At 41.8% G+C, this 24347-nt stretch overlaps 1 protein-coding gene and 1 long non-coding RNA gene across 2 annotated transcripts in view; one reads left to right on the top strand and one right to left on the bottom strand.

The window, feature by feature from the left end:
* LOC142200886 (uncharacterized) overlaps positions 1 to 24347 on the bottom strand; it is a 615073-nt gene that overhangs the window by 117950 nt on the left and 472776 nt on the right. The gene's annotated exons all lie outside the window — the stretch shown is intronic.
* The window catches only part of CNPY1 (canopy FGF signaling regulator 1), a 122445-nt gene that overhangs the window by 18506 nt on the left and 79592 nt on the right, over positions 1 to 24347 (top strand). Inside the window, exon 2 of the mRNA XM_075271551.1 lies at positions 696 to 798. Coding sequence (XP_075127652.1) covers positions 705 to 798 — 94 coding nt within the window. The 5' untranslated portion in view covers positions 696 to 704. The remainder of the gene's footprint in view (positions 1 to 695; positions 799 to 24347) is intronic.

The following is a 24347-nucleotide window of genomic DNA, read 5'->3' as shown; positions in this document are numbered from 1 at the left end:
ATAGAAAACAGGCTGTAAAGTTTCTATTAGCAATTCCCTAACTAATCATTGCCCAGGAGACTCTGTCTGTACACATGTACCCAATGCAGCATGTAGAGCTGAAGCTTTTAGCAAAGGTTGGGATGGTCACTTCAAGTGGCTGTATCTCTGGCTTTATACCACCTAGAAAAAAGGTTCTGGTATCACAAGAAATCTGAAATTCCAAGGTTGAAGTAATAGTACGTCAGCATATGAGGTATGAGAAAATTAGTTTTCTTGTGACACCGAAACCAGGGGGTATAAAACCAGAGATTCAGCCATTTGAAGTGACCATCCTAACCTTTGGTAAATGCTTCCGTTCTGCATATTCACAATACAACTGTGTACAGTCTTAATAACAGCTAAGGAGAATGTTACAGCCTGCTTTATAATAAAAAGAAAATTTGATAGGTTAATAAAAGTATATTACAAAAATGGTCACCAAACACCCCCAACACAATATGAAAATTATCATAGGTATCACCTATAACAGCTTTAACTTTATTGAGGGTTCCATCAGGGTTCTGTCTAGGTTTCTATCGCTATAACAGTAGAAATAGTGCTGCAAACTAACTGACTTCCTATCCTAAATAGGTAGGTTCACTAAGGCCATGTCTTCAATGTAAACATTCATACTTTGGAGTGAACTAACTTTCTAAATTTTATTTGTTTTCTAGCTATTCAGTATGACGCTACTTTTGTTCCAAATTGGATTGCTATTTACGGTCGTTTTATACACCGCTGTGGAAGGAAAGAGAGATCCCATCACATATTGTGGAGGTTAGTAAATCTTCAGTACATGCTTAGATAGGAGGGATATCAAGTCTTATAACAACAGAGGCATAAATAAATTACCTTTGTTCCATTGATGTATATTTGTATGATGGCCAAACATCTACCTAGAATAGTCCTGGGGTAACAGATCTACAGAAGTAGCTCACAGCTCAATGGGTTGTCCATGGTCAAGGTTTTTATGGCCTATCCTTAGGGTGCATTCACACTGAGGAAAATGGCGCTGAATTTGGTGTGGAATCCACGTCAGATTCAGTGCTGGAAAAAAAAGCCTCCCATTGACTTCAATGGGTTCCTTTTTCTGAAAAAAGGAACCCATTGAAGTCAATGGGAGACTTTTTTTTCAGCACTGAATCTGATGCGGATTCCACACCAAATTCAGCGCCATTTTCCTCAGTGTGAATGCACCCTAAGGATAGGCCATATATACCTGATCAATGACGGGCTGACAGCTGCCCCTCTCAGATTCATCAGCAGTTTGACAGGGCAAGGAAATAGAAAGTTCCATCTCAAGTATGGTGGCTGGGTGACATCACTGTATGAGCCGCTTTCAGAACCCATCCTATACACAATACAAGGCCAGAAGCAGAAAACTCTGTCCCCTGTATAGTGTCCAGGTGCTATCGCTACAGCTCTTCACTCATCAATCAGGTAAAACCTTAACCCCGGACACCCCCCTTTAACTTAAGCCATCATTAACCTCCATGCAACCTATATTTTTCTTTTTACTAGGCTAAGCTGCAGATTACATGATATTCATATAAGTAGAAAACTATTGAGTCAGAGTGTAGCTCTCCTTTTTCTGGTTTGTCTGGTGTTCTTTTAAAGAGGTTTTCCAAGAGTTTAATATTGCTGATCTTGCTATCCTATCCTTCCTACTAATATCCTACTTCCTATCCTACTAATCCTATCCTACTAATATCCTACTAATATTATAAATGTGGATGTTTGTGTGTTTGTTACTCATCACGCAAAAACCGCTAAATGGATTTGAATGAAATTTAGTACATAGATAGATTGTAACCTCGATTAACACACAGGCTACTTTTTATCCTGGTAAATGACATGGCTTCACAACTGTTATGAATTTATGTTCACATACTATATTATACTGCTCTTGGCTGCAACTTATCTCAGCTTCTGATAAAGCCAGGCCTGTTATCTCTTGGTATAAAGACTCAGCTAACCCTCAGTGTATTCTGTACATGCATTTGCATATTATCTGATGTGCTCCAGGCAGTGCTGACACGCTGGATGGGAAAACACCTTTAATCCAAATTGGCAGTTTGCTACTTTTAAATATGCCTGGAAAAAGAAAATCTAATTTGTTACAAAATTCTAAAACAACCAGAGCAATGAAGGAAGCCAGAAATCACAGAGTTCTCCTCAAGTGGAGCTGACAGGGATCATTGGCACCAACAACACGCTCATTATATGGCATCCCAGCGACCTGCTAAGATGCCGGAACAATCACGGGCACAGCGCAGTTGATCTGTTGGACCCTCACCATGCCTACAGTATATTTATGGCCATCACACAACTGCAATGAGCACAAATTAGTGTAGTCACCAGTCCATTGAATTATGGCAACTGGAAAACATCAGATCAAACAATTCAGTAAGAAAACAATAAGAAATATCAGATACAGCATCATATACATACAGATAATATACAGAAACACAAGGGAGTAACAAAAGGTAAATAAAGACATAAAAAACTAACCGGAGATAGGGGAGAATGAGGGAGGGAAAAGGAGGAATGAGTAATGCCACAATATAGTAAAGTAACAGAAAGGAAAACCTAAGGATTCACCTGAAGGGGAGAGAAGGGAAAGAGAACCCAATCCAGTCACACAAAGTTGAAGACAGTAAGGGTATGTTCACATGGCTGAAAATGAATTCCGCGTGTGAACATACTGCATGACTAGCCACGAGAGAATGCCAATGCAGTGCCCTGTCATCCCATCGCAGCATTCCACTCTGGATTCGACCCGAATGAATAGGCCTAATCGGGAGGGAGTCTCTCTCCGCGAACACCGCGGCTGAGTCAGCTGCGGAATTCCCGGCAAAATAGGCATGTCGCGTCTATTTTCTGTTACTAGTGAGCTTCAATGACTTCAATGGGAGCCGTTTTGGCAGGCGGAATTTGAGGCGGATTCCGCGTCAAAATCCGCTGCCAAAAAACTAGCCCTAAGGTGTGAGCTAGCCCTAAGGTGGAACTGTGATGTAAGACCTGTGGAGCCTTGGTGCCCAAACCTTATCAAAAATGTGGCAGGTATCAGAAATACTGGAATTGATCTTCTCATGAAACATAATAGGGTCAACCTGTCTCAAAACCTCGGCCACCGAAAGGAAAGGCTTTCTCCAATTGGAGGCAATGTGGATTCTGGTTGCCAATAAAATATACTGGAGCAACTTAAATTGGGTGAATTTCAAAGTAGGGGGTTTAAGATTAAGGAGAAATATGGGGGCTTGAAAATGGGAGTGACTGTCCAAACAACCATTGCACAGTCCTATGGATAGCCAGTGCCGGGCATGAGGACAAGACCACCACACATGGAGTGTAGAATCCATAGCAATACAGCCTCTAAAGCAAAGGGGGTAGAGTATAGGGAGAAATTTATGGAGTCGGTGAGGGACCAAATAATGTCCAGGAAGTTGCATCAATAAAACAAGCCCAGTGAAATTCATCGGTTTTCTTACTAGTCCTTTAAAAAAAAGCAAAATGGATGATACAGGGGCTTCCAAAATGGACACGGGAGGGATGCAAAACGGCAAGCCCAATGGCTGTTATAGAGGAATCAATTCAACTTTTTTTCACGGCCAAGAAATGAATATAGCCTTAGGATATATATAGCAAACCCTCAGAAAACTCTTTTAACCAGAATTATAGTAAATTACTATTACATTAGCTGCATCTCCTTGCTTTATATTTATTAAGACGTACCCATCATCAAAAACAAGAGAAAGAAACAAGTTCTTAGGCAGCTTTAGATGCATACAGGAATACTGGCAGCGAGATATTGTGCCTTGGGGGCATCGCTGCGCTGGATTCTCTATATGTATCACTCTTTCTAGCAGGTTCTCTTCTGAGTGGGTAGGTTATTCTTGGTATCATAATTTGCGATTCCTTTGGTGTCATCTATAGATGTCCGTATATCCCACAGTGACAGCTATGTTCTCATGTCTATCGATATACCCAATGTACAGTACACAAATGCATCCATTAACACTAGTCATGGGGCAGCTTTATTGCACCTTGTACACTAGTTTTCTGGAGTAGAAGACATTTAAAAAGTAACAATTTTTTTGTGCAAATTGTTTTTGAGCAAACCTTTTCAACATTTTCCTTTTCTGTACTGCCCAGAGCAATTTTCCAAAAAGGGGGCATAGCGAGGGTGTGCAGATTTATTAGCATTTACATCACAAATAATGCTCGAAATCTACAACAGCTATGCGCTATCATTGATTTCCCCTGCAGTTGCATGTTGAGGTGGAGGGTGTTGTAAATAAGTTGCAGTCTCGGAAGGCTAAGGGGTTAGGTAGGCTGAGGCTAAAAACACCAGCCTTCATAAATCTTCCCCATAGACTTTTATGGGCAGACACATGTCTAAGACGCTCACTTTTCCACCCATTTTGCAGGATTCTTTGGAGGGCGGGAAGAGGATGGGATCTGCTGTCTTGCGTGCTATTGTGCTTTGTGGATGTAAACATGTATTGGAGCCAGAAGGGCGATGCTAATGTGTGAGCATACATGACATGGGTCTATGACTTAGCTACCTTTCCAATCACGTTTTTTGCACAAAAACATAATATTCCATGTGTCCGACAGAAACAGATGTGTAAACTGATGGCATTGAGTTTGCATCCTTTTTATACTGTGGGGAAGTTAGCTCGGTAGAAGTAGTGGTGCGGACCCAAACAGTCACGACAGGGAAACAAAATATGCAGCAAATTGGTTAATTTAGAAAAAAACAGGAAAATAAATAAACCTTCAATTGTGCTGAAAAACTAGGCTTATACTCGAGTATATACGGTATTTTAATTCATGTGTTGGACGGATCTATCAAACAAATGTCCTAAATGATATATGATTGATAAATGTTTAGTGTATGCAATAAAATACATACATTTATGAGTATGGTTAAGTGTGGTGTGAACAGAGTCGAATCTCTCTTTTCCCACTTCTATCTCACAGCATACAGTTTTACAGAGAATAAGTAACCTGAGGAAAATGGCGCCATGTTTTGCATGCACATTATTTACCATGGAGCCCTGTTTGAAAAGATTAGTAAATAATTTCCGATTTGGACCAGCGCATCTTGGATCACCTTCAGTCTCACGATCACCTTCAGGGAACTGTTCTGCCCATTCAGGATTACAGCGAGCCCATACATTTTTTAGTTACTTTTTATTATTTGTATGCATCCCAGTATCACAACAATTGCTACGATCTAGAAAACTGTGTACGATACCGGAGTACAAAGGAAATCCTGCCCGAACTGTATGTGAATTAATGTTCATCTTGTCATTTGATATCTTGCACAAGCAGGTTTGTTCTCCTAAAGTGAATGCAGATCTGTCTCAAGCCTTTATAAAAAATTAAATAGTTTCTCCAGGAATATATAAATATCAAATAACGCAGGACTAGACTTACTCTAACTTTCTATTATACTCTCTTTTATAATACAGCCCCGAGACAGCAGCCTGGGATTATTAGTTTACATACGTCTTGTCCATTTGGAGTGTCTATGTACATAGATCCTGACTGACGAATCCCAAGTCTATGGGCAAGCATACATAAACATAAAACCCGTCTCCTGCAGCCTTACTGCCCAAGATCAATGACTACAGCACAGTATATTGGGAAATTAGTACAGGAGTGGTTCTCTTGTATGGACCATGTACATACAAAACCCCTTTAAAGCTGTTTGTACAGGTATCGTGTAGCAAGTCCATGTTGAAGGTCAACATATATAGAAGAAATGCTGAATGGACAAGAAAGGCAGGTACGTACCTGCGGTATACAAATGTAATGTACATGTCTAGATACAAATATCCCTGAGGCTGGCCATATTCCTGCCCCATACATATGTATGCATGTGTTTTCAGTTAGAATAGGGGAGGAAGCTGCTGCCAGTTTTCTCTGATGGCGGCTTATCTCCCTAAGAACAAATGGATTCAACTAGGCAAGACTTATCTGCCCTGACATCTTCAATCTGGAAAGAGGTGGAGGCCTCCATTCACACTAGATGGTCGTGTAGGCAAAATTGGCTCGTTTGCCAGATATACATTTTATTTTTATGTAGATTGTGAGCTCCATATAGGGATCACAATGTACTTTTTTTTTCCATATCAGTATGTCTTTGTAGAACGGGAGGAAATCCACACAAACAGGGGGAGAACATACAAACTCCTTGCAGATGTTGTTCCTGGCAGAATTTGAACGCAGGACTCCAGTGCTGCAAGGCTGCAGTGCTAGTGACTGAGTCACCGTGTTGCTCCCCCCCCCCCCCACACACATTTTATGTGCATGTCCAGCTTGGTACACAATATACCTGTTGGCAGACTGCTGTCTCTCCCAGTCTCTTAAAGAGAGTTTGTTAGTAGACCTCGGCATTCCAACCAAACAGATAGATAGGCTAGGGTCCATTCACAGGAGGAAAATGGTGAGGAATTTGGTGTGGAATTTTCCACGTGGAAAAAAAAAAAAGCCTCCCATTGATTTCAATGGGTTCTAGTGGGGAAAAAAAAGTTAGGAGAACCCATTGAAATCAATGAGAAGCTTTTTTTTCCACGTGGAAAATTCCACACCAAATTCTTCCTTGTGAATGGACCCTTAGGGTCACCTGAATCCAACTGTGTTTTCCCCTTGTGAATCACTGCCCCATTGCTGATATATTGATGTTTTTGTCAGTATGTAATTGAACCTTTTGGAGCAATGAGGGTGTTGCCGCCTACCTCTTTCGAGCAATGTCAATGACCATGATGCTACAAAGTGCTCATTTGCATGTTGACAAATCGGCAATGTAGGCACCGGATATGGTTTGGTTGAAGTGATCCTAACCTATCTATCTGTAGGGTATTGGTATGCTATATTCTGCTTACAGACTCCTTTTAAGGCCCTATTCCACGGAGTAACGCGCCGCTCATTTAGACACGTAAACACATGTCAGAGCAAGGCGCTTCAAAACAGATCCCATTGACTTTAATGGGTGCCGACTTACGTGCGCTACACATTGAAGTCAATGGGTTATAAAGCCTCCCATTGATTTCAATGTGTAGCGCGCGTAAGTCGGCACCCATTGAAGTCAATGGGATCTGTTTTGAAGCGCCTCGCTCTGACACGTGGGAACGGAGCCTAACGTGTTCTCAACTTGGCCAAGCTTGTGTATTTTCTCAGTAAGCAGAGTGAAAATAAGCTACTTCTAGACAGCTCTGGTGGCAGCTTGTATCCTTGAGAAGAATTGGATTTCGTCATTCCTAATGCTTATTTCCTAGACCGTTGCTGTCAGAGGATAGTCAGGAATAATAATGCACTTTATTTATATAGCACCAACATATTCCGCAGCACTTTACAAATCATAGGGTACAAGTACAGCCGAAAAGATACATTATAGGGTAGCAGTCAATTCACACAATGGGACTGAAGGATCTGCTCGCAAGAGCTTACAATCTATGAGGAGACGCGATACATTTTGTCCAGTTTGGATGAAGTCATTCAGTTTGGACAACAAAAGTCTAAGGTTCCATTTAGATTATGTTTTATACGTACTTTTAGTCAATGTTGAAAAAGAATGATCCACTTTTTTTTGGAGAGATACAAAAACGTAGTATACCATACATTTGTGTCCGTGCAAAAAACCGGACAGGAACAATTTTTAGACCACGTAAAGCTGCGATCTGATCATGACTGATGGTGGATGTTCAGAAGGACCAATGATTGGGAATGAACCTTCCTACAAACACTTGTTCAGCCAAATAACCCTGGACTGTGCCCTGTTACATCCTATATAAGGACAAGCCTAAGAACATAAAAAAGATGTAAAAGTGTCTCCAAATAAGTCGGTGCCTGTCAAAAGGCTTTGTTTCTCGTCAATGTGCCATCTATTTTTTTGGGAGAAATAAAAACAGATTGCCAACTAATGTTCTTGAAAGTGGAACAAATTAGATATTTATCTCACCCTTCCAATCTTCTAAATATCTGGCAAGCTGAATACAGAAATTCACTCAAGGTGAAGTTGCAACAAAACATATATGAGGGGGGCAAGACCTTTAAAAACCACATTTTCCAGATTGTGCCCCCAAAATAGGCACGGTTACAGCTGTCACTCTGATGCTAAAGAAATGCAGCAGCCAGGGTCATTGGCGTGCCCCGCTAGCAATGTACACTGCATAGGATGAAGAGAAGCATGATAAATTGGTGAAACAAAACCATTCACAGGCAGAATGAGTCTCCGCAGAGCAATCGGCATCTCAGGAATAGACGGAGCACAAATATTTGTTTCACTATTTTTTTCTTTCTGTAGCTTCCATTGGCTTTCCATGAGGTATCGAGGCTCAGAATTGGCAACACTCTTCAGATTATTAAAAAAATAAAGACTCTGCATCGCAGTTTATAAAAAAAATTGGAACATTTCCATTTGTATTAAGATGTAATAAGGCAAGGCACACAGTATCTATAGAGCTGCGGTATGTCTATACCTATATATGTCAGTAGACAAAAAAATATAGGGACACCTGAACTTTGACATCCACAAGTGCTTGCAGAAGGTCTCATTCCATACTATTTATAATGTCATTGAATGAATGGTTCATTCATTCATTCAGTCATTCATTCATTCACTTTGCTGATTATAAGAGCGTCTGCTTCTCTGAAAATAATTCCCTACCCCCCATGATGTCACTATGCCTTTCGCACTATTCAGATGACATGTTGTCTGTTTTTTACATCCGTGTATCGGATGCAAAAAAACAGATGCAAACTGATTTGTTTGCATAGACACCAATGTTAAAAAAAAAAAAAATCCGTTTCTGTCCATTTTTTGAAGGACATAAGAAAGTATACTGTACTTTTGTGCCCGTCAAAAAAAAAAAAAAAAGACAGAAATTGATCTTTTTTTTTATTTATTTATTTTTTATAAACATTGATGTCTATGCCAACGGATCACTATCAGTTTGCGTCTGTTTTTTGCATCTGTTTTTTTGCATCCTTTAACAGAAACGTCATCTGAATAGAGCCTTCAAGGGAACCTGTCAGTTCAATTTGGGACGCCAAACCACCCATAAGTTCTTTTGGACCGTAGTTCAGTGTTAAAAATAACCCTGTTGTATCTATGTCTTCACTGTGCAGGCGCATGCACTAAAACTATTAATATATAAAGGGTTTTATTATTAATGCGGTATATTTGGAACTTTAAACCCTTGATCCTTAAGAATCCATAAGGACCTGTGAGTGATTTAGTGTCCTGACAGGTTTCCTTTAAAGGGATTTTCCTGTAAATAACGGCAATCACCTACCATCACCTATCTCATCACGACTATCTTCCGAAAACAGCATAACAGCTGTCTATGACTTGTGTTCGGTAACTCAATTTAGCTCCCATAGCTTCAATTTTGGCTGCAATATCAGACCAACCCCTGGACATGTTTTGGAGCTGTATTGGGGAAGGGGGAGCAGTTAAACAACGTCTCTTAGACAACCTCTATAAAATGCTCCTGGATTGGAACATAAGGATCCATCTCAAACCATGGCCGCTACTGACCACCATTACTTTTTCACTAAAATGTATAGTTGTGCATTTGAGAAGGAAATGTTCTTGTGGTATCTGACATACCCAGCTTCTTCCATTGGGCTTCCAAGTTTTCTCTGCCCCCATGCAGTCTGCTTCACCCCTTCAGATACCTCAGCCTTACACATGGTAGTCTCAGGCATGGGCCTGCTGCTTGGCCTTGGAAATCTAATCAGTCACGTGCTTGACAAACAGGACGTCTCCTTCTGGAGGGGCCGGAACTCCAGGGGTTATCCTGGGTTTCATAAGGATTTCATATTTTTTTCCAGAAATTATACCACTCGATGAATGTGGCCGAACTGCAACCCCACACACTTTGCAAGGACAATACTGACACTGTTTCTGGAGGAAAACCCTGGACAACCCTTTCCATATTACAATGGATCACCAACACATTTTCTATACTATGTTTCAGTCCATGCACTTTCCATTCTGTGGTTGGCCGTCTTTCTCCTACACACTCATGTCTTACAAGAGTACTTAGAGTTGATGAGAAGCTCCAGGAGAACAGAAATTTGACAAGATTTCTTATTAGGCTTAGTACATACTGTTCCTGAGCTCCAAATTTAGCACATATGCTCAAAAAGCTGACATTTTAATGAAACGCTTCTATAGGGCTCCACTCGGCCAACTATGGCCAAAAGAGTGCCCTTTATAGGCTTATATAGGAAACTGCACTTTACTAAATACATTCTAAAAAATATTTCACGTGATAAAGTGACATAAGTTCTCACCTTACGTCTGCTACTTCTCCCTATCATAGAGCTGGAGGTTGACGCCCATTGGTGCCGCAGCTCTTTGTTTTGCTACAATGTGTCACCAATTGACATCATATGAGCCAACGCTACAGATTAAGTCATTATTTTCCTTTACGTGACAAGCTCTAAGTAAGTTATAATCTATCTTACCACATTGGAATATGAGATGGGACTATGAGGTCAAGTACGCTCGCTCTTGAGGGACACTTGCAGGATAGGCAATACTTTGCCAGTTAGCCTGAAAGATGGATATTGTTCCCTGTGCCTGACATGTATCACTATATCCTTCTGCAGTGAGTGTGGCAGCCCTGGCACAGTTGTCGTTGGCACTGCGATATTACTCTGTCATCTATAGAAAATGATTAATTCAATGTTCTAATTTTGACTGGCGTGTGCTCTACGTGCGGGAGCGCTGCAGACAGGTGTGTGTGAGAACCAAGAAGCATCTTAGTTTTTATTTACTTTTCCTTTCCAGAGATACTTCATTTAGCTGGCATGACATGTTCATTTTATGTTCCCCTCACACATATCCCTGTCAAGAGAACAGTTTGGAAATCTACAATGTCTCCCACTCCATCCTTCCCCCAGTCACTCCGTGCCACCGCACACTCTTTCCACCTCTTTTATTGTCTTACAAGATCTGTCTCTAGAAAAAGCCTTGAAATAATCTTCGATTCAGGCACCTGCAGGATAAGAAGCCGTGTGCAGCTTATGTGACATGTCAGTTTTTCCAGCCCTTCTCGGCTCAGAGGGAGAGATTTATCTAGTTATACGTATTTCTTTCAGAAATCTACACCGGTGGTTTCTCTTAGAGATCCAAAGTCATTGCTATACTTGTACTTATTGTCTATGCAAGTTCTTGCTACTGAACTTAAATCTATCCAGAATTAAGGGAAAAAAAACGCATCGTCTTGGACGGGAAGCGGTACGGTTGCGGTGTGTATAATACTTCACTGTAATTGTAGTTAGTTTTCTACAAGAATTGGTAGATTAGTCTTTACAGAACCTTTACACTCCCTCGTAGACGGCGTAAATTAGACGGACCCATTCTGATGCATTTGTAGCACATTTCTGATGTTTTCAGGTGGATAAAAAGATTTCTGCTCTGTTTCCCCTTCCCCCCTCACCACCTGTCATTTTGGAAGCTTGCCACCCCTCCCTTGTGCCTGGCATCAGAACAGAGAGGGAATGAGCTCTGACTCTTTACAATCAGCAGCCGGCACAAGGCATTTCAACCGGCTGTAAAGTGATGTACCTGTGGGTTTTTTTAGGACTCCGGCGTCAGGACAGTGAGTTGTTACAGTTCCAGACGTCAGACGCTATCAAAGTTTCGGTTTGCTCTCATTTTTTTTTTTTTTTTTTTTTGCCATTTAATTTTGGTCACTTGATAGTGATAAATATAAATTGCTATCTCAAGATGGTGGGATGCATAATTGAACTTGATTTTAGTCATTTTGCATTTCCCTGACAGCTCGCTCTGCACCGTCCCCCATGCAAAAAAAAAAAAAAGATCACGAACATGTCATTTTCTTGATGAAACCGATTTCCACCGGGAGACCATTGTTTTTAATGTAGGTCTCTCGGTCTAGCTGGAAGTCATGCAAGTGCTCCACTACCAGGATATCTCTTCATTCATCTTGAATTCTACGCAAAGGAATAACTGTCCTGACGTAGTCCATCGCCAAAGGCTATTGGAAGGGTCTTTGTACTGTTACAATTCTGGGGAGAACATTTGAACATTTGGGTACCAGATTGTCACAGGTTGAAGCGTTGGCCCTCTTCTTTGTTTTCTGAAGCTTAGATTAGAAATCGTACAAAGAACCTAATCCAGTGATTTACAAGACACCTTTATTGGAACGCAGGGCACATAAATTGTTTGGGGAAGTCAAAATTTTAATTTGTTTGTTTGTAGATGAGCCAGTCTTCTACCTCATACAAAAATACATATCTGAAAGGAGTTATCCAAGGAAAAATAAAGCTTAGGGCGGGTTAACATCTGCGCCCAGTCTCTGCTTTGTGGGTTTCCGTCCTCTGCCCAAGAAACTGGACAGGAGACGGAAACCTGGCAGTCAGTGTCCGCCCGTGAGCGTATTCTGGTCTCTGCGGCGAAACCGTTTTCTTTTTAACCAGACACATGTCCGACTTTGTGTCCGGTTAAAAAAAAACGGTTTCGCCGCAGAGAGGCAGAAGACGCTCACGGGCGGAAACTTTGCAAACCCATTCAAATGAAAACTGACTGCCTGTTTCAGTCTCCTGTCCAGTTTCTCGGGCAGAAGATGGAAACCTGCAAAGCGGAGACCGGGCGCAGGTGTGAACCCGCCCTTACCAATACATTCCCCTGTTAGTAATAAACCCAGATCCCATAGAGCACACAAGTTTCCTGTACAGAAGGCAGTTTGGGAGGTCTGAACTCTAGTTGCTCTGCCTTGGTGGCTTTCCAACTCTGTAGGCTCGGTTCGTATTAGCGTTCAGGCCATTCCGTTCCTCTATCCGCATGAAATATGCAGAAGGAAAAGTCCTGCAAGAGGCACTTTTCTCTACACATTTTTCATGTGGAAACCACACAGAACACATTATAGTCTATGGGTTCTGCAGATGTCCCTAGATGTATGACTTATTTTTGTTTGTCTTATGAGGGATCTATAGCCCAAGTGAGAACATACCTTGACATCTCTGACCCATTTCCCTTGGAGAGGGAACCCAGCAAGGTTGTCCATTGCTTCCTCTGGGTTTCGATATTGTATTGCTACTCCATGGCACAAACCTCAACTTTCTTGATTTGTACCATTGCCCAATCTGTATTGGAGATTGCCACTCTTTTGTGCTCTCCAAGAACCCCATTAACCCATGTTTTTTTTTTTTACCTTGATTCTTTACTAGGCTGGTTTTATGCGCAAGGGTAAGAATGAAACTCTTGAGATGGCTCTCCATAGAATCTAATACACACCTGTTAAGGCACCTGAAGATTTGGGCCTCCACATCTGACTTGTGGATTAGGTGTCAGCCTGTGTCGGGTCCCTCACTTTACCGCATATTGTCATGCCCCAAGGTTCATCTGTTTAGGTTGGAGGTCATGGAGTATCATAGTGACTTTCCACTAATTTTCACCCATCAGGTCTGCCTTTTGGATAGTATGAATGATGTGATACCAGATTACCATGATCATTTTTTTTTTTTTCTTTACCAGTTCATACATGTTTTGTACTGAAGTCCAGTCTTGTTGCAGACAAAATTAAAGGCAAAAAAGACTGCTCCATCAGTCACTAAGTGCCCCCGCAACAAGATGTAAAAGGTATTAGGCGCGATATTAGTGCTGGCACTTCTGGCAGCAACTTATCTCCCCTGTGAATAAAAAGATTAGACATATTGAAATACACCTGCCCAGCTTTTCTGTCCCTCAGTATCTTTGGAGAGTCAGAAGACTCTAAGGCCGCCTCAGGTTCCGGACCAAAAAACGGGTAGCCGCGACTGAATGTTGATGCACTGCACTGACATCCAGTTGCTCACTCCGCTCCGGATTAGGCCCAAGGAATGGGAGGGAGTGTCTTCAGGCCGAATCGCAAGGTGACTAGGCCTGAAGAATGAGCATGTTGCTTCTTTTTCCAGAAGCAGGAACAAACCGGCTCCTGGAAAAAAAGACCTGACTGGCTCCCATTGATTTCAATGGGAGCCGTCTTTTTGGTCAGGATCTTGAGGCGTATATGGCCTCAAAATCCTGACCAAAAAAAACCTGTGTGAACTTAAGGCCCCACGTTGCAGAGACGCAGCTTTTTTCGTTGCAGATTTTGTTGCATTTTTTTGAGCCAAGGCCAAGAATGGCTACAAAAGGAATGGGAAATACATAGGAAGTTATTACACTTCTCCCTTCTGCTCAATCCACTCCTGGCCTTTGCTCAAAAAATGCAACAAAATCTGCACCGAAAAAAGCTGCGTTTCCACAACGTGGGTCCTTAGCCTTATACACATTACATGATCAGTCTTCCCAAAATTGGTGGGTTGGTGTTATATTATGGTGTCTAATCCGTATGGCCAATTGAAGGTGACAGTACTCACTAATATTGGCCAGGTCCTCCATTTCGGCAGTACTTTACACCCTTTTCCCTATAAAAAGTGCATACCTGCTTGGCAAGGTATGTTTGGGGGAGGGCTCGGTCTTTGGGAGGGGGAAGAATATCTGACCTACAGACCTAGTGTCTATGGCCAAATCTTAGACCTGTATGGGATAAGACATAACCTATTTGGCCAAAAAAAAAAAAAAAAATACTCAGATTTCACCATTCAGGAGCTCTACATTTCCGGATATGCCAGAATAGTGTGATCTTTGCTCTGTACAGATGCTTGACTATTCACATCATTGCAGGCTGTGATCTTTCCGTTCCATCTACAGGTAATCTCTTTGCTGTATTTTGGTCCCACAGCCTCTCACCGTATGACCTTACATGGCTACATCTGTAGTGTTCATGAAATCTGACAGCTCCATTTTGACCCTGCAGAACCTGTAAAGGGAACCTGTCATGTAGAACGTGCTCTCCTATCTGCAGGCGGCATGTTATAGAGCAGAAGGTTGAGGAGACTGTTCTATATTTGTGTGGGAAAAGATCTGATATATCATTTATTCACTCATTGCTCACTGATGGGTAAAGAGTCCAGTGGGCGGTCTCAGCTATTGACTGACAACCTTCCCTGCATGTGTATGAATAAACAACTAGCTGAGGATCATTGAGTAGCACCGCCCACTGGACTCCTAAGACTAGAATGAGCATCTAAATTCTAGATTATTGCAAATATATATTAGGCCTGGAGCACATGAGCAAGTGGTGCAGCACCGCAGGATTCTCCAATCCTAGGTCAACAGTAGGAAAGCCATGGCACTCACTTCATTAGATGCAGTGAAAAAGTTTTATTATTGCAATATAGAAAATTTGCGTAATTGTCCACCAATGTATAACGACGTTATCCACAATAAATTACGTAGAGGCGGGTGGCGACGTTTCAGTTGCCTGAGCAACCTTTTCCACTCCCACTCTTTAATGTGGAGGAGATATAAATCGCGGTGGAGCCACATACGCCGGGGTGCATGCACCATCTCTTCAGGAACATTGTGAGATCATGAAACTTGCTAATATAGATGTTGCTCCTACGTGGCCTCTAACTTAAGGCCATAATTCTTCTATGATGATTCTCCTAATGACGCTCCGTATCTGAGACTCAAGACTGACCACATTGTCGCATGTAAACATAGGACATACTACCACAAACAATGTCCCTTTAGAGCGTGTTCCTCCCTAATGTGGCTGTATTGGTCTATGTAAAAAACTGACATAGTCAACTACACCAGTTTTATCACAGTAGCTGATGCTTCCTGATAAATCTTCGGTATCTTTAAACATCTTTGTCTAACTTTATACCTCCTTCTGTTGGCCTTAGTTTATGCCAACAAATGTGGAGAAGTGTTGACGCCTCTTTTGGTGTATAATGTTGCATCGTAAACGAGCTTTCCACGCTAAAGGTATTGATGATAGGTCACTAATATCAGATCTATGGGTTCTGATATGTGGCAACCCCCCATCGATTATTAGCTGTTCGCTGTTTTACACAGAGAATGGAGCAGGAAGCGGACAGCGCTGTTCTCCATGAGAGTAACTACTGCCATAATAGTTGCTGCAGCTGCTATGGAGCCCTGTGACCTTAGGACATTATTGTATTCACCCTGTAAGAGAGGCTATTACTATATGGGGGAGCCTGTAATGGACACTTCTGTATGGGGACCTGTAAAGGGGATATATTGTATGGGGGATTATAAAGGGGGTTATACCACATGGTTTCTAATAAGGGGGCGTTACACCATGTGGGGGGAAGGGGGCCCAGTCAAAAGCTCGCTATTGGGCACTGTTTTTCCTAGTTACGGCCCTACTGTTTTTTTGTTTGGTAGTTGAACTGAGTGATTGCAGCTACACACAGAACAGCGCTGTCTGCTTCCTGCTCCATTCTCTGTGTATTAACTGCTGAGAATAGCACATGGATGGGGGTGTTGGATGTCAGACCCCCACTGATCTGATATTGATAACCTCTTCTTAGCTCATCAATATTTTTAGCCCCAAAACCCACTGTCCTCTATGACCCTTTGGTGGGGGAGGCATAAAAAATTTCTAAAGCAGATAATTGGTTTGTTGCAAAGCACATGCAAGAGATTTTTGGCCCATTTAACTTAGTAAATTTCCCCCCCGAGTTTCCCAACCTGTTCCCTACAGCTGTTGCAAAACTACAACTCTCAGGATCCCGCTGGGTGTTGTAGGTTTGCAACAGCTGGAGGGAGACCCAGGCCAAGAACATTGTACTATAAGTGAATATCTCCTAGCAAATAAAAGTTTTTAAAAAAAAGTTACTGCCAATGTTTACCATGTCTGAATAAGGCCGATTTCTTTTGCTGACTCCCTTCGTGCTGTTTACATTACACAAATTCCAAGAAGAAAATAATACGAAACCCAAACATCGCGGGTGTCTCGTTCGGATGAAACACGGCGGGACACAATTAATACAGACCCCAGATGTTAAACAAGTATGCTTTTCTTACAAGGAATCGGACGTCTTAAATGAGAATAACACAAACTAATTTCTTCCTGTTGATTTCAGGTCATTCAAGGCGGAGAGAGAAAAAAAAAAAAATGTGTCAGTTTTAATTTCAATAAAAAGTAATCCATCTATTTGCAGTCAACATATTTGATGGCCTTCCGAGATTTCCTTAATTAACTCTCCATAGACCTCTCTTGTAACAGCGCCGAGGTAACAATCCTGACTTTGAAGGTATTCCGAGAATGATTTTTTTTCCGATCACACCAAATGACTTTTTATGGCTTAGAGACTTTTTGTATATTTTTTTTTCTCCATTTTTTTTTTTTAAAGAAAAGTTCACGGTTGAATATTTGTACTCGGAGATTATAAGACCATTGACCAGGAATAAGCGTCTGTTGGCAGTTATTGTCAGCATTATCAGGCAAGAGGAAACTTTCCATCTGTGGTCTCGAACCAAAAGACAAGAGGATACATTTCTTAACAGATGGCGGTGCACAATAGCACCAAGATGAGCCACCGGAGACACTCAGTCAGTCACTAGATATTTTCAGCAACATCTTGAAATAAATTGTCCCTCAAGATTTGCAAGTCTTTAAGAAAAAAATAAACCAAGAAATTGACAAATTTCAAAACATCACATGCTCAGACATAACCCGTCTTAGATGTAGCAGAAGATTAGGCTGACGGGGAGAATAAAGAAATGTGCAGACTGCTGCCTTGTAGGAAGGATGTAGGGTCATTGTCTGTAAAATGCTATTTTTCTGAGCAGGGATCTCAATGCGGCTGATTAGTTCATGTTTATGACAACTCAATGGATGGCTTAACCCTTTCACTACCGGGGTATTTTGTTATAGTGATTTTTTTTTTTTTACTACATGTTCATCTGATGGCGATCACCTTTTGTTGTAGTTATTAATAACCCATTCAAATAATATTTGCAAAATTCGACAGATTTATTTTTGTACAATTTTTTTGTAGAAATATTTTTAATTGGGGAATTTTAATATATATATATATATATATATATATATATATATATATATATATATATTAAAATTCATATATATATATATATATATATATATATATATATATATAAAAAATTCTTTATTTGTTTATTTATTTTCTTTTAAATATTATTGCTATATAAAAATAATAAGCAATGTAATGTGGTTTCGTATTGTCATTATAGCCATAATGAGGGATATGGTTAAAAAAGATTAAAATAATATGCTGTCCTCAGTGGCGTAACTAGGAATGGCGGGGCCCCGTGGCGAACTTTTGACATGGGGCCCCCCCCCGACACTGAAGATCTCGACCGAGTCCCTCCTACGCATTCCTGCGCGCTCTATTATGTTCCATAGTGGCCCATGCACACAGTATTATACCCAATAGTGGCCCCTGCACACAGTATTATACCCAATAGTGGCCCTTGCACACAGTATTATGTCCCTTAGTGGCCCCTACAGGACTAAATACTGTCACGTCACCCGCTGACCGCTATACCAGGACAAATTGTGGATAAAAAATCTGGCCCTGTGCATTACAATTTAGTAACTCCATGTGCCTCATATTAATAGAAGTTAACCCCATCATCTCCCTGACATTAACCCATGTGTGCCTCACCATAAGGGTTACTGATATGTGAGAGACATGGAGGTAATAATAAAGTATCTTCATTACTATTACCCCCATATGTCTCACATATCAGTAACTCTTATGGTGAGGCACACAGGGGTTAATGTCAGGGAGATGATGGGGTTAACTTCTATTAATATGAGGCACATGGAGTTACTAAAACACAAGTAATCCCCCCATATGCCTGACATTAATAAGTAACCCCAGTATGTACCTGTGTAGCTTCAGTTTCATTTTCCTTCTTTCTCCAGTGCAGGACGGCAGGAGCTCGGCAGGGATAAGCCCCGCCTCCTCCTCTCATTGGTGGGCAGAGGACAGCAGAGAAAGGGAGGGGGGAGAGAGGGGGAGCGTCCTGAAGCCCTGACAGGAGCCAGAGCTGCAGCTCCTGTGTCTCAGCCGTTGCTGCAGCTTCGGGGCCCCCTGTTGGTGGAAAGTATTCGGGGGTCCGAAAAGACCTCCGAGAATAATGATAGCAGCGGTAGCAGCTGTCACCGGGCCCCTGATGCCCCGGGCCCTGTGGCAGCTGCTACCGCTGCTATGGTGGTAGTTACGCCACTGGCTGTCCTCTTTGTGAGTGAGCACCCCTAGGCCGGGGTGCTCACACTTTTTCAGCCTGTGAGCTGCTTTATTAGCTGACCAAGGCAAAAGATCTACTAGGGCGGGGCCTGGGCGGGCCTATGGGCGGAACCGGGCAGGCTTGTGAGTGGGCGTGTCTGTGGGCGGGGCATGCATGTGGGCGGGGGCAGGCGGATCGTGAGAGCAGGAGACAGCGGCGTTCTGTGGCCGCCCAGGGATCCCCGCTGTCTGTTTGTTCACAGCGCAGGCTGAGAGTTATCTCTGGACACTGGCAGGCTGGGGCTGCGGTAGCCCCACCTGCCAGTGTCCGGAGATGACTCTCAGCCTGCGCTGTGAACAAACAGACACCGGGGATCCCTGCATCCCGCAATCGACCCATACGTCCTTTGCGATCTACCAGTAGATCGCGATCGACGTATTGGGCACCCCTGCTCTAGGCGATATTATGTTGGGGCAGCTCTTAGGGTCCATTCACACGGAGGAAAATGGTGAGAAATTTGGTGTGGAATTTCAGCGCTAAGGAAAAGGAACACATTCAAGTCAATGGGAGGCTTTTTTTTTCAGCACTGAAATTCCACACCAAATTCCTCACCATTTTCCTCTATGTGAATGGACCCTTACTGGGATTGACATGTGATGTATCACAATCGCATGGACTAATATAACAAGTAACATTGGTGTTTATTGTGTATATGTAGAGATCACAAAGCACTGTGTATCCACCTACCAGGAAGGCAGAGACAGTCATAATCCTCCTTTTGCCTTCTCTATGGCCAGTCTGAATGTCTCTACAAATGGGTTTTTCCCATTAACAATATAAGACTCCTTACACACTGTTTATAAAGTACAAACATTGTAGCCGGTGGAAGACAAATGGTTAAAAGAAAGGAATAACTGGAGATACAGATAGATTTATGATGTCGAAATACTGACTAAGGCCGGGCCCCGCGGGCCAGAAACGCCACGTAAATCGCAGCATTATACAGTACAGGCAAAGTGGAAAAGATTCATGCAAATCCCATGTCCACTTTGCGGTTAAAACCGCAGCGTTGAAACGCTACAATTTCCAAAACCGCCGCGTTTTTGGAAATCGTAGCATGTCAATTATATCTACGGAAATGCCAACGGCATTCCCGTAGATATAATTGTAGCAGAAAGTCCACAGAGGAAAACGCTGCAAACGTTCTGCTTAAAGTGCTGCGGGAATAACTGCGATGTGTTCCCGCCGCACTTTAGCGCTGCGGATCGTCCCGTGGGGCCATAGACTAAGGCTGGATTCACACTTGCGTTGGAGTCTCCTTAATCACTGCTTAAAATCGTTGGAGAGAAAAGTCATACAGGGAGGATATTTCTCTCCACCAGTTTCATTATAAAACCGGCAGAAACCCAGCAGACCCCATTATACCTTATGGGGTCCGCAGGTTTCCACATGCAACTACCTTTTAAGTGGGTAGTGTTTCTGTATTTCAGGTCCGCATGCATTTGTTTCTTCAAGTGTGGACATAGCGTTAGCTTGTAAGGTGTTTTATCTTAAAATCAAAATGTAGGACAGCCTTACAAAAGTAAATAGAATTGTACTAGAAAAAAAAAAACCTTCTTGGTTTAAATTTTTAAAGTGTGGCTAAACTTTTGATCAATTTTGGATTTTCTGGCAGTATTTTTGTCTAGAAAAAAAATTTGTAATCCACTTTGGTAATGGATTTTGGCTTCTCCTGCACTTTTTTTATTCTCTTCTTTGAGTCTCTATTTAAACTAAAATCTATACACTGCTTTCACTAGGTATACAGCTGTATAGGCTCTTGTATAGGGCAGGGAAACTGATGCAGTGGGTGGGTCATTTTAGAAAGTAATATATCGAGCATTATAAATCCTAGAACACATCAGGGAGAGTGTGTGCCTACATAGGCAGTACGGAGACTTACAAGTCATTTCTGCTCCGCTAGGGATTCTGGGTAAAAAATATGCAAATCTATTCTCCAGGATGTAATTAGGAGAACAGTGCCTCTGTATGCTGCCCTCTAGAGGGCAGCCTCCTTAACATCATGCATGACTCAGTTAATAAGTCTACTATCATGATGCGGATTTAATTGTCAAATTAGTATTTCTATTCCAAAAGGAACAGATTCCCAGCTATGGACAGCGCTGTTTCGGACTTTTGGACCTCTTCAGCATAGCAAATCCTAGATCAGTGAATCTGGTGACCTATGAATGATGATATTCTCAGCACCTCTTAGGCCATTCTCATATGACACCAAGATCGCAATTTTGTCTGTAAAATTTCCCAAGGAATCACAAGTTTAAAACTGAGTCAGGATTGACATACAGTATGTATATGGAGCTGCATCTGCTCTCAATATCTCATCTGCACTGTGTTTATAACTGGTCATTTCTCTGAACATTTTACAGGTATTGGTGAAATATAAAAGCTGAGAATATAGTTCTTCGTATGACTCCAAATGTTCTAGGTTTTAAAATGCCAGAGATACAAGTGTTTCTGAAGTGCCCCTTCTGCCAACCTGCCTCAGCATCTCTGCTTTATACAAGAGTCCATACACCCCTCCACCTAGTGGAAGTGGTCTACAGATTTCAGCTCTCAATAGTAAAGCAAGGTAAAGAATAAAGAAGTTCAGGATTTTACAGATAGTAGATACATTTGTTAGCAAACAATTTATTAATAATGCAAATATAATGAAATCAAATGTTTAGTCACACTTTAAGATATTTCCTATATTATTTACTTTAGTACTACAATAGTAAGGGGTTTTCTTCGCTCCGACTGTCCATTGTTTCATAGAGTAGCGAGAATGCTAGCTCACTAAAATACAGGTATCAAGTTACAGCTCTCCATAGAAGTCTATGGAAAGGGGGGGTGGCAAGTGATAGTTAAGCAGACGCCAAAGCAAACAAAGGCTGCAGGAGCTAATAGTAAGGTTTGTGCTTTATTGACATCAGTACTGCTGTCCTTCACTAAGTTAGAGATAGTGGTGCACAGTAGACTTCATAGCAGTGGTGGAATCAGCTGCTGATTTTGAGGTGGATTCTGCCATTGTATTCTATGGGAGGCAGAGATCGGAGCATGACACCTGAAAAAGATAAGCCTCCTGCTTGATCTTGTCTTGAATTCCATAATTGATTTAGCCGCAGAGGCCATGGCTCAAGACATCCCACTCATACCGCCATTCATCTGAGTCTAATAAATGGTAGAATACCATGGTGGATTGCTTATGCTCTGCTGGTGTGTAGAGACTAGCTGCCATAGAGTGATAAAGAACTGCAACAAGATGGCGGCTTTGTGGGTGGGTGGTGAAGAAGTATGACCAAACTAAGAACTATGGGAAGAATATGCAAATATGTTTCCCAAGATGTAAATAGGGAAACACTGCCTCTGTATGCTGCCCTCTATGGGAAGCTTCCTTGAACATCATGCCTGACTTTCCAACAAGCCTTTATTGCAATGATGCGGGATTTTGCCAAGTCAGTATCATCCCAACTGTGGACAGCGCCGTTTTGTTCTGATTGGATCTCATCAGCACAGCCTAAGGAGAACTGATTTAGCAGAGGTGAGAGACTTCTAGACCAGATTATGGGGATATTGTCACTCCTTAGGGAGAGACCACCTTGTAGGTGTGTCAAGTCTTACAAAGACTTTGTAAGACTCCACACACCTACAAGGTGGTCTCTCCCTAAGGAGTGACAATATCCCCATAATCCAAACTAAGAACTATGAATGCAACAAGCCAGTGCATACTGTTCTGATCTGAATGAAGTTCCCGGGTGTGCTTTAGTAAAATAACATTAGATGAATGTTTTTATTATTTTTCGGAGAATTACTTTACATTTACAGTTAGATGACACAAAATGTTCACATAAGCCTGAGTTCACATCTACGTTGTAGTCTCCATGGGACCTGAATGATGGACGCCTAGTGTGCACCTAGCATAACCTGTAAATTCTGGTATCACAAGCTGGATTAGGAACAATTTTTACTAAAGGTTGCAAAGTATTTTATGTATGTGTGTGTCATATGTGACTCTTGTTATGTGTTACTGTAACTTGTTGTGACTTGAGTATACAGCTCCTTAATGATATTATAGTTATTGCCCTCTCTGGGTGGACCTTACTATTCTGAACTCGTGAGCAGTGTCAGATGTAGCAGAAGTATTAATACTGATAGTGTACGGTATACAATAAATGTATTCTCAGTATGACTTACATATAAGATGTAGCCACACATTTGTTTGTGAACTAAACCACCATGCTGGCATCAATCTAATCGGACTTCAGATGGAAGCTAAACACCCAAAAACTTGTTGATTTTCCAGGCAAAAAAATTAATGGACGGCAATGATAAGTGTAGGCTCACACTACTGTTATTTAGGCTGAGATTACTGGATTACAGGAGTAAGGCTTGGTTCACACGGGGTTTTTTGGACCGGATTTTGACATGAAGGCCGCCTCAGAATCCGGTACAAAAAATGGGTAGCCGCGACCGGATGCCGGTGCACCTCACTGGCATCCAGTCGCAGCATTCTGCTCCGGATTAGGCCCAAAAGAATGGAAAAGGAATGAAAAGACTCTGTGGCGGATTCCGCTGTCAAATCTGTGACAAGAAAGGGCAACTCGCTTCCTTTTTCTTCCCGCTTGCAGAAAAAGGAAGTGAACACCTCCCATTGGAGTCAAAATCCGTTCCAAAAAAAACCCATGTGAACCCAGCCTAAAGGCTCTAATAAAGCAGGGGCTCAAGTTAGGGGGGGGCAATTTTATCCTCTTCCCACTCAGCGCATCCCACTAAGCATATAGTTAATGCTCAGCTCTGTAATAGTGCAGAGGTTAACCCCTCAGATGCCATGATCAACAGTGATCATAATATCTCAGTGGTTAAGGAGCGCCCCTTCTAAGATCCCTGAGGTTTCCAAGGAGTTGCCAAGACAGCCGAGAGGCCATCCAATAGCCAAAGCCTTGTTCTAATATCCATAGGCAGTGAATGCACAATATACTGCAATGCAGAATTGTTGCTGTATATTATACAGGGGATCAAGCAATGTCAGCTTCAATACCCCTTGTGGGATGGGAAAAAAAAATGTAAGTAAAATTTTAAAAGTTTAAAAAAAAAAAAGAATAATTTTATAAAAGTTCCCATTTCAAAACTAAATAATGTAAATAAAAAATAAATACACATATTAGATATTGCTGTTAACCTA

This window comes from Leptodactylus fuscus, chromosome 4 (assembly GCF_031893055.1).
Source record: "Leptodactylus fuscus isolate aLepFus1 chromosome 4, aLepFus1.hap2, whole genome shotgun sequence".
Taxonomy (NCBI): domain Eukaryota; kingdom Metazoa; phylum Chordata; class Amphibia; order Anura; family Leptodactylidae; genus Leptodactylus; species Leptodactylus fuscus.
The sequence above is the reverse complement of the archived record's forward strand: the minus strand, read 5'-3'. Positions and strand labels throughout refer to the sequence as shown.